The sequence below is a fragment of the Pristis pectinata genome, chromosome 6 (genome assembly GCF_009764475.1).
Source record: "Pristis pectinata isolate sPriPec2 chromosome 6, sPriPec2.1.pri, whole genome shotgun sequence".
NCBI classification, from domain to species: domain Eukaryota; kingdom Metazoa; phylum Chordata; class Chondrichthyes; order Rhinopristiformes; family Pristidae; genus Pristis; species Pristis pectinata.
The window spans coordinates 100,769,122-100,783,786 of NC_067410.1; the positions used below are offsets into that span (position 1 = coordinate 100,769,122).

The following is a 14,665-nucleotide window of genomic DNA, read 5'->3' on the forward strand; positions in this document are numbered from 1 at the left end:
TGTTCACGCAGAGGATGGTGCATATATGGAATGAGCTGTCAGTGTAAATGGTTGAGGCAGGTACAATAACATTTAAAAGACATTTGGATAAATATATGGATAGGACAGGTTTAGAGGGATACAGGCCAAACACAGGTAAATGGGACTAGCTTAGGTGGGCACCTTGGTTGGCATGGATGAGTTGGGCCAAAGGACCTGTTTTCTCTGCTGTATTACTCTATGACTCCACCACAAGGCAAAGCTGGATGTCCAGCTCCTAATCCTAATTCTGATGCAAAGATGGGCGTGGAGCTTTGCCCTCTGCTACAGACCATCAGGAATGTTCCAAGGTCAAATCTTCAGGACTACACTTCCCGAGGCTTAGTTGCCACTGAGGCCTTGCTACACCTCCAAAGTTGCCTCTAGGAGCCAGAGGCCCAGTGAGATTTCACTTCCCCAACTGTACCAGCTGAGTATGGATATAGGGAGAGTGCAGACAGCAATTGCCCGCAATGAGCTAGCTCCAGAAACATTAACCTTCAGCTAATTTAACAGCGTGACTCTCAAAGCAAGTGGAAACTAAACTGGCAGGTCTTGATGAGGCAGAAAAGAACATGTGATTTAATTGAAGCGACTTCTCGTAAGGTTTAGATTCCAAATAGAGAGGGCACTATAAATTTGAACTTTATTTGTATACATGATTGGAGAAATAAACAGATGAAAATGTTTGCACTATTTATAAGATCGGTCCGTCGTTTAAGAAATGACTAAAGATTGGGTGAAGTTTATCACTGGCAATATTCTCTAAGAGTTTTATTAAGTTAATATTATCTGCCACATGGCAGATATCTATAACCATTTTGGAAAGCAAACCATCGCACATTAGGATGGACTATAAGAAAAATTTCATTTAGAAATAACTTCTCAAAATAGGGCTGCTAATTAAGCCAAGTTCTGATGGAAAATCAACAATCTTAAACATTAACTTGTTTTTTCCTTTCATGTTTGTTTTTAGCATATTCTACTTTAATTTAACCTCCAGGAACAAGAGCAGATCCATCACCCTGAAGCCTCTTCTGTCATTATGTTAGATTAATGCCTCAGCCACATTTATCTGATGTTACGCTAAATCTCTGATAGTCTTATAGACAAAAACCTATTGATCTCAATCTTATGAGCTCCAATTAACTCTTACCAATGGATTTTTGTTTCAGGTTTCCACTGCCTGGGAAAAATGCTTTCTGATTTCACTTCTAAAGAGATGGACTCTTGACCTTACAATCTACCTTGTTTGACCTTGCACCTTATTGTGTCCCTGCAATGCACTTCCCTGTAGCTGTGACACTTTGCTCTGTATTCTGTTATTGTTTTTACCCTGTACTACCTCAATGCACTGTGTAATGAATTGATCTGTATAAATGGTGACAATAATAAACCAATACCAATAAATGACAGCTAATTTTAATATTATATTCCTGTGTTCCAGATTTCTGATTGGGGACATAACTTCCTACACATTGCTAAAATCTCTATAACCTTAAACAGCTCAGCTAAATCACCCAAAAACAACATAATACCTGGGTAAAACAAAGCATGCTTCATATTTAACCCTTTAAGGCCTTGTATAAGTCCGATGAATGCACACCAATTCCTTAGAAAACATAAATTTGCACTACTATCAATTAATTCCTAAAAGAGAACACAATCTGTTCAATGGAGACACAAGTGACTGCAGATGCTGGAATGTAGAGCAACAATCTGCTGGGGGAACTCAGGGGTCTAACAGCATCTGTGGTGGGGGGTGGGGGAAGGAACTGTTGACATTTCAGGTCAAAACCCTGCACCAGGATCCTAATTCAATTTGATTCCAGTTTCCTCTGAGTCTGCGCAAAATCAAGCATTGCCAGCGTACGGTTACTCAGTGTCTGCGACTGTACCTTGGTTCTAAGGTGGAGGTGAAGGTTGAATAGTTTCCCCATTTATCCAGCAGATTAACTCCACCACAGCAGTGGGCAAGGTGAAGATGAGGTGCAGAATCACAGTGAGGAGAATGGAAGAGGTTTGATGCTTGATCCCATATTGGGATTGAGAAAATGCACCATTTTTTCCACTTGCTTAATGGGAGTCAAAAGCTTTTTTCAGAGGTTGCAAAAGATCATGTTGATGCCGTTCCCTTGCACTCCAAGGTCAGAATCTGCACTGTGGTTTTGGGAACAGCTCTTATACCACTGGGAGGACACTAGCGTGAAGGCAAGAACCTTGGGAGAGAAGGTCTTCAAAGTTCTCTGAACAGAGCACTAGCTGCTGTTCTCCTCTTTTAGCCAGGTGGGATCTTGGATATTTGGGCCGTGGCTAATCCCAACAATGCTGAAGAGTCCCTTCTTGTCATGGTTTTTGGCCTGATGCTGGACCTCCTGGCTATCACCATCTATGCTTTAGGTCACGAGTGTTTTGTTGGACCTCAGCTTTCAAATAGTTGTTTTCACCTCCTTCAAATTGTGATGCTGTTTCCAATCCAAGAATACCTAAAGTTTACGATTTATTAATTCTTAGATGTGCAACTCATTCCCATCAAACCAGTTGTGGTGGTTTCCAATGGAGGCACTAAGAGTCTTCACAGGTGCCAATTACGGTGGACTATAAGGCAGCGCAGACATCTTGGGGCTCCTTTGGCTGGGAGTTACATCTCTCACTGCTTGATCTTTGGGCTTGGGTTTACATTCTTCTGGTTTAATATTCTTCAAGAGCATCTCTATAATGAGTGAACAGTGGCAACTGGGGCAATGGCAAAGGGAGCTGTCTCACCCTGGAGAGAGTGAGCAGCTGTGTTTGGAGAGTGGGGTGGTTTAGAAAGAGAGATCCCCCCTTAAACAATGAGTATAACCAACCTCTAGTTAAATAAGGGGGAATCTCCCTGCCCCCAAAATCTGTCAACTGAAGTCAAGAGGACAAGTGTAGACTTTACCAACCTCTCTCCACCAGCACTGTTACACCCCTAATGAGATTCCTGTAACAGTATGGGTGATATTAGGGAGAAATTAATTCTTGGGAAGCCAACATTAAATGTGTAATAGGTTAGTGCCTATGTGCACCTTGGCTCACTTCCAAAATTCCACTGACATCAATGGAGTGAAATTTTGGAAGCCAAGTAGAACATGCCAACACTGCAGGTTTAGTACTCCTGACCTCCAATGTACAGGTGCTCAATGCCTTCTGGAAATGTTGTTCCAGCTCTACACCACAAACCTCTGGTCTACTCTGGCAATAGCAGACAGCGCTCCACAGTTTCCCAATGCATGGCTGACCAGGCTCCTGGCTTCCCAAGCTTCCCATGGACTGGGAAGATAAGTGAACACGCTCATTTTAACTGCCCCACTCATTGACCGACTGGCGTGGGGCCAAAGGGGGAGTGGTGCTACATTCTTTATCTTCTTTCATTTGCTAACAACATTTTTAACTAGTGGATAAGTCACACAGAGTTTTGACTTCAACCACTGCTTGATCACAACTTCATAAAACTTCATACAAAGAGCCCAAGACTTTCCTTTTTAAATCTGGATGGGAAGATTTTTAACTAAAATTCATTCACCGGATTCAAGAAAGAAAACATCAGTCAACACATGTGCCTTTGTTAACCCTTTACCTGTTTTGCTGAATTAAAAGTTTGAGGGTGTTTGGGTTCGTCAGTACAACATCTGAATCAAGGTTGAAGTAATAATCACATCCTGGGTCCCTCCGACAGTAGTCCCTTTATAAAGAAAAGGCAGAGGAAATTAAGAAACAGCTGAATTATACTTTGCACAGAAATGGAATGTTAACGACTTTAAAATCACACAGTCTTCATGTTGGAAATAATCACAAAGCTCTTCTTTTTGCTATTCAGGATTGCCTCCATGTCATGCTTATTTTGGCAAGTTTAAAAATAGGGATAAAAATTACAAGCTTCCCAAAATGATATTTAAGCGTAACTTGCTCATCTGATAGATTGCGTTCTTATCATCTCGGAAGAACATTTTGTTGCTTTTTTTTAAAAATGTGACACTTCCTGGCTGCTGCTTTGCACTGCAGGCCATTTACTGCAGCAGACAACGAGCCTCGCAATCAGGCTCACTGCTGCATTGTTGATGGAGTAAAGAAACTCCTAGGATTCCTGAACAATCTGCCCCACTATTCTCTCTGGCTTCCCAGATACTTGGGGGCCACTGTGTCCAGTGATCAGTTCTGAATTTATATCACTTCCAGTCTGGTCTTTCGCCTCTGGATCTGTACACTCTGCAGTCTCTTTGACATTGACGAGAATGAATCCATTGCCCTTTATGGCAATGTCAATTTTTCCTGGGGCGTTACTCCTGTCAGGAGGCTGCTGCAAGGGACAGGCACTTCAGGTCATCAAATTTAAATAAAATATTTAAAGGCATGCCATAGGTAGAAACATAAATTGCACCTCATCCAGTTGAAAGCAACAGTATTTGAATGGAGTGACTCACATGCCCATATTTCTTGCATCTCCTTCACTCAGGACTTCCTCAGGCCCGACAAATTTCACTTTAAGTTTACCTTTGTGTTTATCCCAAAACTTGAACAAATGTTTTTCATGGTAAACTTCCTAAGAGCAGAACAGAGTTCATGAGACAATTAATGGCCAATCAGGTAGAAAGGAACAGTTCTACTTCTTCAATGCACTCACAACTGCCCTCAGACCTTTAGCAGGCTTTTGCATTGAGAACCACTTCAGTATACATTGAGAATTCAACCACTCAAATACATTGAGAACCACTTCAGTTTTGGACTTTTTAGAGGGGATCCGGGGCCTGTGCAAACAGTGAAAACAACAGCACCTCTTCAACCAATCAGACCGAAAAGTCGTTGTTGAGATTTGCAAACCAAGAATTTGGATATTTAACTTGAAGCCAAACCACATATAGAATGCTTAAAATTGGGATTATTGACATAAAAGGGATAAAGAATTTTATAAAAGGTCTTTTTTGATTTTTGTTTAAAGTCTCTAACAATAATTAGAATCTGATGGAATGTCTGAGAGCATAGAAGACTCACCATGCCAGCAAAAGTTCATTCACTTAATCAAACAAACTCCAACTATTTTTAGTGTATTCACCGAGTATCCGGTATTACCTCATAGCTCTCGTTATTATATGCATTTCATTGGCATATCTCCTATTGATGTAGTGATCTAGCAAATCTTGGAGGAACAGGGCAAAGTGACAGCAGCTTTCCATAACTGCCAGTGCACTTGTGGGTGCCAGAGGTTGGTGATAACCTCATGTTTGGTGTTGCTTCAATTTTTGGATTAATGCTCAAGCTAAAAGTACTACACATTAAAGTATGGACAAACTATTTTTATTGGTGGAAAACTAAGATTCAACTTTAATACTTTCAACAAAACTAAAACTTTTGTCCTGGATTGAATAATAGAGTGCCTTAAGCTTAATACAATTAGGATACAAGTGTAACAAGTACGTGCTCATGCACCAGGACTTACTTTATTGTGTATGAAGAACTTAAGCTTCTCTCTTGGATAATTGATGGTCAATAGTCTTTCTAAAAACTCTGGAAGAAAGGGTGTTGGCCGTTCAATGAATATGCCGACAGTCACGCTGGGATATTCCTGAATGACAAATGTATTGAATAAGATTAGTTATAATGAATGTCTGACAGTCAGAGTCATATGGTACAGAAAGAGGCCCTTGGAACTCTTGTCTGTCCTGTTAAGCAGCTATCTAGATCATCCTACATGGTCAAGCATTTTCTTCTAGCTCAACTCTCATCTCCAATTCACCTTAATCTACCTCATCGTGGCCCTAGCTCTTTATTCTTTTTTTTACCTGCACTGCATTTTCTCTGTAACTGCCCCACTATATTCTGCAGTCTGTTTTCTTTCTACTATCTTAATGTACTTGTGTATGGCATGACCTGCCTGGATGACATGCAAACAAAAGTTTTTCTACTTTATCTTGGCACACATGACAATAATAAGTCAATAATAATACCAGCGACAATTTATGTAGCCAATTAACCTGCCAACCAGCACACCTTTGGCATCTGGGAGGAAACCAGAGCACCTGTGGGGTGGGGGGGGGGGGGGGTGAAATGGGGAATGGGACAGTGTACACAGCTAACAGAGTTGCTGCCTCACAGTTCCAGCAACCTGGGTTCGATCCTGACCTTGTGTTATCGGTAAGAAGTTTGCATGTTCTCCTCAGAACCAAAAGTTTCTCCTCTGGGTGCACTAGTTACCTGCCATGTCCTAAAGATGTGTGGCCATGATGCATTGCTCCTAGTGAGTTGTCAGCAGGTAGAGTTTTTGATAGATATCTTTATTAGTCACATGTACATCGAAACACACAGTGAAATGCATCTTTTGTGCAGAGTGTTCTGGGGGCAGCCCACAAGTGTCGCCACGCTTCCGGCGCCAATATAGCAATATAGCATGCCCACAATTTCCTAATCCGTACGCATTTGGAACGTGGGAGGAAACCGGAGCACCTGGAGGAAACCCACACAGATATGGGGAGAACGTACAAACTCCTTACAGACAGCGGCGGGAACTGAACCTGGGTCACTGGCGCTGTAATAGCGTTACGCTAACCGCTACACTACTATGGGAATTTGGAGAGAATAAAAAATGTGATTAGTTTAGGACGAGGGTAGACAGATGCTTAATGGAGAGTCATAGAGTTGTACAGCACAGAAAAAGGCCCTTCGGCCCACATGTGAAAATGCTGACCAAAATGTATATTCAAGCTAATCCCATTTCCCAGCAATTGGCAGTGTGGACTTGGTGGGCCAAATGTCCTGTTTCCATGCTGTATGACTTTACGACAATCAACAATCTATATTTTCCCCTACAGGATAAAGTTGCCTCAAGCTTTGCATTAATCATTCTTTGCAGAACAGAAGGACCGTGTGTATTTGTGCAACGATTATCCATAACAGTTCAAATGTTGCCACCATAAAGCAAGATAATATGGGACAGATTTTAGTGAAAGAAAGAAATAATCGTATATTATGTGGAGGGGGGTGGGGGGGGGAGGGTGAGAAAATGAGAGAGAGGGTTGCTGATGAAGGACAAATAGCCTTTCTAATTGAAATTAATATCTGGTAACTGATATTTAACAGTTTGCTGTACAATTAAATGATCTGCTGATTTTTCATCCTTCAAGAACCTTAATTATTTAATACCAAGAGTCTTTTAATTTTAATTTTCAGGATCAGGGCACCACCAGGAAAGTCAACATTTATTGCCCATCCGGAATAATGATTCAGATCACTAAACATCAATGACATGCATTCATCACCTTTAACCTTTGCGTGGCAACAACTTAAGAAGGCCTTGCCAGTTACCAAGTAGGTCACAAAAGTAGAATCACTTGCCAATTATATGATATGCTATGAAGGAGCATTGCAGCCATTAAATCTTTAAAACATGGATATAGAACCAACATGCCAACAATGGCTTAATCTCAGTTTCCCCCTCGGGTGGCACAGTAGTGAGGCAGTTAGTGTAATGCTATTACAGCGCCAACGACCCGGGTTCAATTCCCGCCGCTATCTGTAAGGAGTCTGTATGTTCCCCCAGTGTCTGCGTGGGTTTCCTCCAGGTGCTCCAGTTTTCTCCCACATTCCAAAGACGTGCGGGTTAGGAGCTGTGGGCATGTGATGTTGGTGCCGGAAGAGTGGCGACACTTGCGGGCTGCCCCCAGCACATTCTCAGTAACGTAAAAAGACGCATTTCACTGTGTGTTTTGATGTACATGTAACTAATAAATATCTATCTATATCTACACTTATAATGTCTGGGACAGTTGCTCAAAAACATCAAGGTCTCAATTTATGCATTTTACAATTCACAGACCTCAGGATTTCATTGACACGTATTGAAGGATTAACCTGACACTGCTACATTCTGGAACTACCTTTTCTTGTTCTTCCAGACCTAGGGAGCACATGAGCACACTCCCCTTTGTGCCAAGAAACCACTAGTTCCGTACCAAGAGATCACCCTGTGCAGTAATACTTAAAATGGGATCATAAGTTGCAATGGGTTAAAATGAAAGCAGATATGGAAGATGCTGCTTACACATTACTGGGTGGAGCTTTAAGACTTAAAAGTTTCCTTAAATTTAACTTCTTTCTGCACAAGTGACATTCTCCTGCTGTTTAAATAAATTCAGTCTCTCACGTCAAGGTTGCATAATCAGTGTAAGGCCCATAGGATTTAGCCCTTACAGCTATCACCTCTCACTCAGCGTCAGTCAGCCAACTGGTTTGTGTGTGTCAGAATATGAAGTGCAACCACACAAATCATTTTGTAAAGGGCAAGAGATGCTGCTTTAGATAAAACCAAAGCTCAGATGCTACCGGCTGCCTGTCGATACCATCTCCAAAAAAAAAGGCTTCAGATAAAAAAAGGTCTGCTTTAAAGGTTGGAGAAGTATTTTGAGCATAGATTGATGTCCTGCAGATGTTCACACTTGCCCAAGCTTCACCCCGATTGTTATCAGCAAATAAGGCAAGGCAGCTATAATCTTAGCACTGCGTAGTTCAAATGTTATACCATGACCCAAATCCAAGTGAAGACAAAAAGCAAACCATGTTACAAAATGTTTAGAATTTGGAGGAGGTTCAAATCAGATGGCTGAACTTTCAGATGGGTTATATCAATAGCTGCGAGTGACCTATTGAACTTAGTTTGGATGGATACGGATGACTGTGACCCTCAAAGAGTTAAACTTTCCAAATATTTCCTGCAGATGAAATATCACTAGATAATATTAAAAATGTTGATACAGAACCACAGTTTGTTTTACGCCACATTATCTGAGCTTTGCAAACTGTCTGATGCAATAATTCTCACAAATAAAAAGGTTGATCCCCACTAATACCCAATATGACTGCATCACCACATTTTCCAACTCAGTTCAACCTTTCCCATTTAAAACTGTTCAAACTAATGCACAGAAAATTCAATGCACCTTTCTTGACACTATTCACAAGCCCCGTCAGCTGACTAACAGCTGATGTGAAGTGTCAAACTGGGAAGGGCCCCTTCATGAATCAGCTTTCAAGAACAAGAATCTCTGATGTCCAGGGCAGTGGGAAGAAATTGTTTCACACTTCTACACTTGGGCAGGAATGACACGCATTCCAGAAATCCAGCTGTCGTTTCACTCAACTGCACTCATCCATCTTCTGAGTTCAACAAACTAAACATCTGGATTTTGACCTAATGCCTCGATCCCGGTAGAAATAAGAACATTTAAACAATGATCACATTCCTCTTAAGGAGACGTTATTACAGTCGGCAAAGCTGCCGTTGAACATTGAAGAAAGACAAACACAACGTGGTGCAGATCTGCCAGACTGATTTGACCCTGGATATAAATCACTGAGAAAACTTCCACAACTTGTCACCTGAACACCTACAATATGATTGGCTGCTGCCTCCCAATCCAGTCCTTAAATCAATTTATTATATCTAATCTGCTAGCCCGAAGCTCCAATTTAAATTCACATTACAGACTTGCCAAAGCAGAAGTTGTGTGGAAAATATAAATAAATGTGAAGGGTGACAACCAATTAAAGTGATTCCCCAGCTTCCAGTAGTGCTTCCCCTGTGTCTTTTTACTTTTCTCTCCCTCCTGATCTACCTGGCACCCATCACCATGTCTCTTTCCCCTCCCCCAGCCACTCCATTTGCCCATCATGCACACACTCCTCCCACTGGTTCCTCTTCCCCACTACTCAATTCCCTCCCTCCCTCTACTCCATGCTCCACCTCTCTTTCCTATCAGATTCCATCTTCAGCCCTTTGTCACTTCCACTTATCATGCACCCCCCCCCCCTTCACCTGGATCCACCTATCACCTGCTAGCTCTTGCTCCACCTCTTCCCTCCAACTTTTTAGACTGGCCATCTCCCCAAAGAATTTCACGACATCTGTCAGTGATGATAAACCTGATTCTGATCTCCATCTCCATCTTTACTGGCCATCTCTGTCCATCCAAAGATGGACTTCAATCCAGTTGAAGGGTCTTGACCCGAAATGTCAACTGCCGACAGAGGTTGTGGGGGCAGATACATTAGGGACATGTAAGCGACTCCTAGATAGCCACATGAATGATAGAGAAATGGAGGGCTATGTTGGAGGGAAGGGTTAGATAGATATTAGAGAAGGATAAAATGTTGGCACAACATCGTGGGCCGAAGGGCCTGTACTGTGCTGTAATGTTCTATGTCCATTTCCCTCCATAGATGCTGCCTGACCCGCTGAATTACTCCTGTGTTTTGTGTGCTGCTTCAGATTTCCAGCATCTGCATTCTCCTGTGTCTCCAATTACACTGATTGTCCAATTGAAGGCAGAATACTGGAAGTGAATGTTTGCGGAGGCAGGAAGGGAAGTGTGTAGGTAACGGATAGGACAGGACCCAAACTCCATTTGATGGATAGCAAGCTCAACACACTACTGAGGTTTTCAGCCACTCTCTTCAGAGGGGAACAGACCAGTGGCCAGGGTCAATGCTCTGTTCAGTACCCACACTTCTCAGAAAGACACAAGGATAAAATTTCCTTTAATACGATGTCTTAATGTACTAAACTACTATTAATGAGTTGCAGGGCAGTCACTCTTGCTGTGGAGGTGGGTGTAGAAGATATCAGGCTTTAAGGCCGTTGCCTAGGCTATACAACAATTTCACATACCGGTTAGATGACCAACATATACTTGGGAGTCTGGAATCCATTTATTGTTCCATGCCAAAACCTCAGGCAATCTTGCTTAGTGTGCATACTCACATCCAGCACAAAATTCAACTGAGACTTACAAATCAAAGCTTGTGATGTGCTTTAGAGCTGTGCCAAAAGCAATCAAGCAATATACAACTGAGCAGCATTGTGCAGAAAGTCACAGGATTGGGTCAGTCATTATTCTTCTGCTTCTGACTACGATAATTGCGAGTTTAAATTGATTCTCAAGGTGACGTCTCAGTGCAGCAATGAGGGACTGGTGCACTGTCAGAAGTGATTTGTCTTAGAAAGATTCCAAACTAACGTCCCTTGGATTGGTATAAAAGACCCCACGGTACCACTTGAAGAGGAACAGGAAGCACTCTCATTCAACTTTGCCATTTCATCATTTATCTCTTTGCTGTCCATTGGATCTTGCCATGTACAAATGTTTCTCAGTTTTCCTACATTGCAACAGTAACTAAAATGTGCTCTTGTTCGCAAAGCACTTTGAGTTACAGAGCTGCGTGAGGGAGGCAAGTCTCCTCCTTCAGAAACAGGATCAGCTCAATTTCTCATCTCTTCTGGCTGTAAAACGCTCCACAGAATATAAAGACAGGACCCTCACTGGTACAAAGCCAAAAATTCATTAGCTCTTGACTCTCTCAGCTGCTGTCGCCTACTGCCTGTGTGGGCCTTAAGTAGAGAAACATGAAGTTGGAGACTTTCCCTAAAAGGAGAAAAATGGCCAACCTATTCCCATTTTGTCCTTTTTCTGTTCTCATTCATAGGCAGAAAAGGAATGCACCCAAGCCTCACTGTCAATATTGCGAAAGTCAACTTCTATTTAATGCATTCCAACTTATGTTCCTATTTCAACAGTGTAGGTTTGGAAGAGCAGCTGGCCAATGGCGAAAAGCAAGACAGTCAAGTTTGCAAGCACCAAAGCAGCTGAACACAACATGCAGGAGAGAGCCAAGTAAACGGCACGTTGCACTTATGCAGGCAAGAAGGGAGAGAGAGAGGAGCAGCAACGACCTGCTGCTCAGATGGCTGCTTTCAATTACTGTGGCCTTGGGCCAGTAGAAGGTAGAACAGTACAGCAGAGGAACAGGCCTTTCAGCCCACGATGTTGTGCCAAACTCATTAAACTAGTAGTAAAAGGCCTAACCAAACTAATCCCTTCTGCCGACGCAATATCCATATCCTACCATTTCCCTCACATTCATGTGCCTATCTAAGAGCCTTTTGAACACGCCTATCGTATCTGCCTCCACTACCACCCCTGGCAGCTCATTCCAGGTGCCCACCACTCTGTGTAAAAAAAAAACTTGCCCCACACATCTCCTTTGACCTTACCCCCTCTCACCTTAAATGCATGCCCTCTGGTATTAGACATTTTGACCCCGGGAAAAAGATACCAGCTGTCTACTATATCTATGCCTCTCATAATCTTATAATCTTCTGTCAGGTCTCCCCTCAGCCTCCATCGCTCCAGAGAAAACAACCCAAGTTTGTCCAACCTCTCCTCATAACAACATGCTCTCTAATCCAGGCAGCATCTTGGTAAACCTCTTCTGCACCCTCTCCAAAGCCTCCACATCTTTCCTACAATGGGGTGACCAGAATTGAATGTAATACTCCAGATGTGGCCTAACTAGAGTTTAATAAAGCTGCAACATAACTTCCCGACTCTCGAACTCAACACCTTGACTAATAAAAGCATGCCATAACGTCTTCTTTACTACCCTATCAACCTCTGCAGCCACTCTCAGGGAGCTATGGACTTGAACCCAAGGTCCCTCTGTACATCAACACTATTAAGGGTCTTCCCATTAACAGTGTACTGTCACTTGATCTCCCATAGCAGAGCACCTCACATTTGGCTGGCTTAAACTCCATGTGCCATTTCTCTGCCCATATTTGCAACTGATCTATATCCTGCTGTAACCTTTGGCAATCTTCTACGCTATCCACAACACCACCAATCTTTGTATTGTCTGTGAACTTACTAACCCACCCATCCACATCTTCCATTCAAGTCATTTATATACATCACAAACAGGAAAGGTTCCAGTACAGATCCCTGCAGAACACCACTAGTCAGGGACCTCCAGCCAAAATAAGACCCATTGATCACTCCCCTCTGTCTTCCAGAGGCAAGCCAATTCTGAATCCAAACAGCCAGGTTACCGTGGATCCCATGCATCTTAATCTTCTGGATGAGCCGACCATGGGATCTTGTCAAACACCTTACTAAAATCTACGCAGACAACATGTACAGCTCTACCTTTATAGGTTGTGTGTCTGGGGCTACTAAAAAAGTTTTGAAAAAAGTTTCCTCAAACAGTGCTGACAGCTTGTGATGTAAACACTTTCATCTCGCAGAGAACAACTCTTTAATTGATCACGTGAAAGGTTCTACAATTTAAAGTACAATGAGCACCCAAAATGTGCTTTTCCCCTGTCCCCACCTCCTGAATGCCACCAAATCATTCAATATGAAAGCCACTTAAAAAAATCTGAGCTCTTCATTATATGGAAGCCGACTAACATCTGGGATAATGTTCACCATTTTAAACTTCATATTTGCACATTAACGCAAACTGTTAAATCAAACATATATCTGCACTACTGTACACTTTAAATAGATTGTATTTTTATTGCAGACTAAAAATACAACATTTGAACAGCTCCTAACATATGGAGGTTCCATTAGCATTTGTATTTTTTTCCTATCTTGGACAAAAGACATCATGTTCTTAAACAAGTTTTAAAGATGACTTCAACATTACAACCCTACCACCTGTTTTTCCACTTGCCTTGTATTTAGTCAGTATCTGGTGATACTTACAACAATCCCTTGAGCATAACAAACTGCAAACGTCTAATGGATAGATTTGGCTGAACATTCAGCACACAGACTTAAAAGCAATTATGTCTGCAAAATGATCTTTTTATTAGTACTCAGACCAAAGTAACAGCCTACCTCAAATTTGGTCTTTCTGATTTCTGTATTTTCCACTGCTAGTTACCCAAAAGATGAATATCAATTGCATGGCATCATCATGAATGCTACTTGCAATTTATCTGTCTATGCCTGAATGTTGTCTAGGTCTTGCTGCATGTACGGATGGGTAGCTTCATTTGCTGAGGAGCTGTGAAAGGAATTGAACAGTGCGCAACCATCAGAGACTGTCTCCACATCTGACATTATGATTGGTGGAAGGTATTTGATGAAGCAGATGAAGACGGTTTCGTCTAGACAATGCCCTGAGGAACCTCTGCAGTAATGTACTGGGATGGATGATCTCCAATACGGGGAATAGTATTCCTTCTGTGCGGACTCAGTGAAAGTCCCTTTAAGATAGAGAGTGTGTGTGTATGTGTGTGTGGGGCGTGCTTACGTCAATAGAAGATAAAGGACGTAATGACGTTGTTGAAGAAGTAAGAAGAAGAAGGAGAGAGAGAGAAGGGAGAGAGACACCAGCCTGCTTGTTTTCTCTATCGATGGAGGAGAAACAATAACTGTGTTTGCCACTGAAATCCATGTATGGAAGTTGGAAGTAATCCGGTGGAGTTCACTTTGTTGCTGACCTGTAGAAGGAAACAGGTATTTGTATGTGGACGACCACGGTTCGGATGCTTTTCGGGGTGAGGAAGTCACTACCGAGTAAACACTGAAGTGTCGTTTGGGTTCCATCATGGAACATTTGGATTTCGTATGTACTCTCTCTATGTTTTTCTACATCTACATCTTATCTTCAGACAACGGTGGTTGTTGAAGAAGCCCTTGCTCATGTTTCACCTTATGGCTTGCGGGACTGAACTTTAAGAACCATTCCAGAACTTGGAGTTTGGGACTTTGTCACACACACACACGAAGAGTTTAGTTTTGGGGTTAACGTTCGAGGTTTAACATTTTTGAATTCTAACATACTA

The 14,665-nt window shown here is 42.1% G+C and overlaps 1 protein-coding gene across 1 annotated transcript in view; it reads right to left on the reverse strand.

The window, feature by feature from the left end:
• Nucleotides 1–14,665, reverse strand: part of plod2 (procollagen-lysine, 2-oxoglutarate 5-dioxygenase 2) — a 122,054-nt gene that overhangs the window by 34,767 nt on the left and 72,622 nt on the right. The window contains 3 exon segments of the mRNA XM_052017689.1: nt 3,623–3,727; nt 4,467–4,585; nt 5,480–5,605. Of these exon segments, the coding sequence (XP_051873649.1) occupies nt 3,623–3,727; nt 4,467–4,585; nt 5,480–5,605 (350 nt within the window).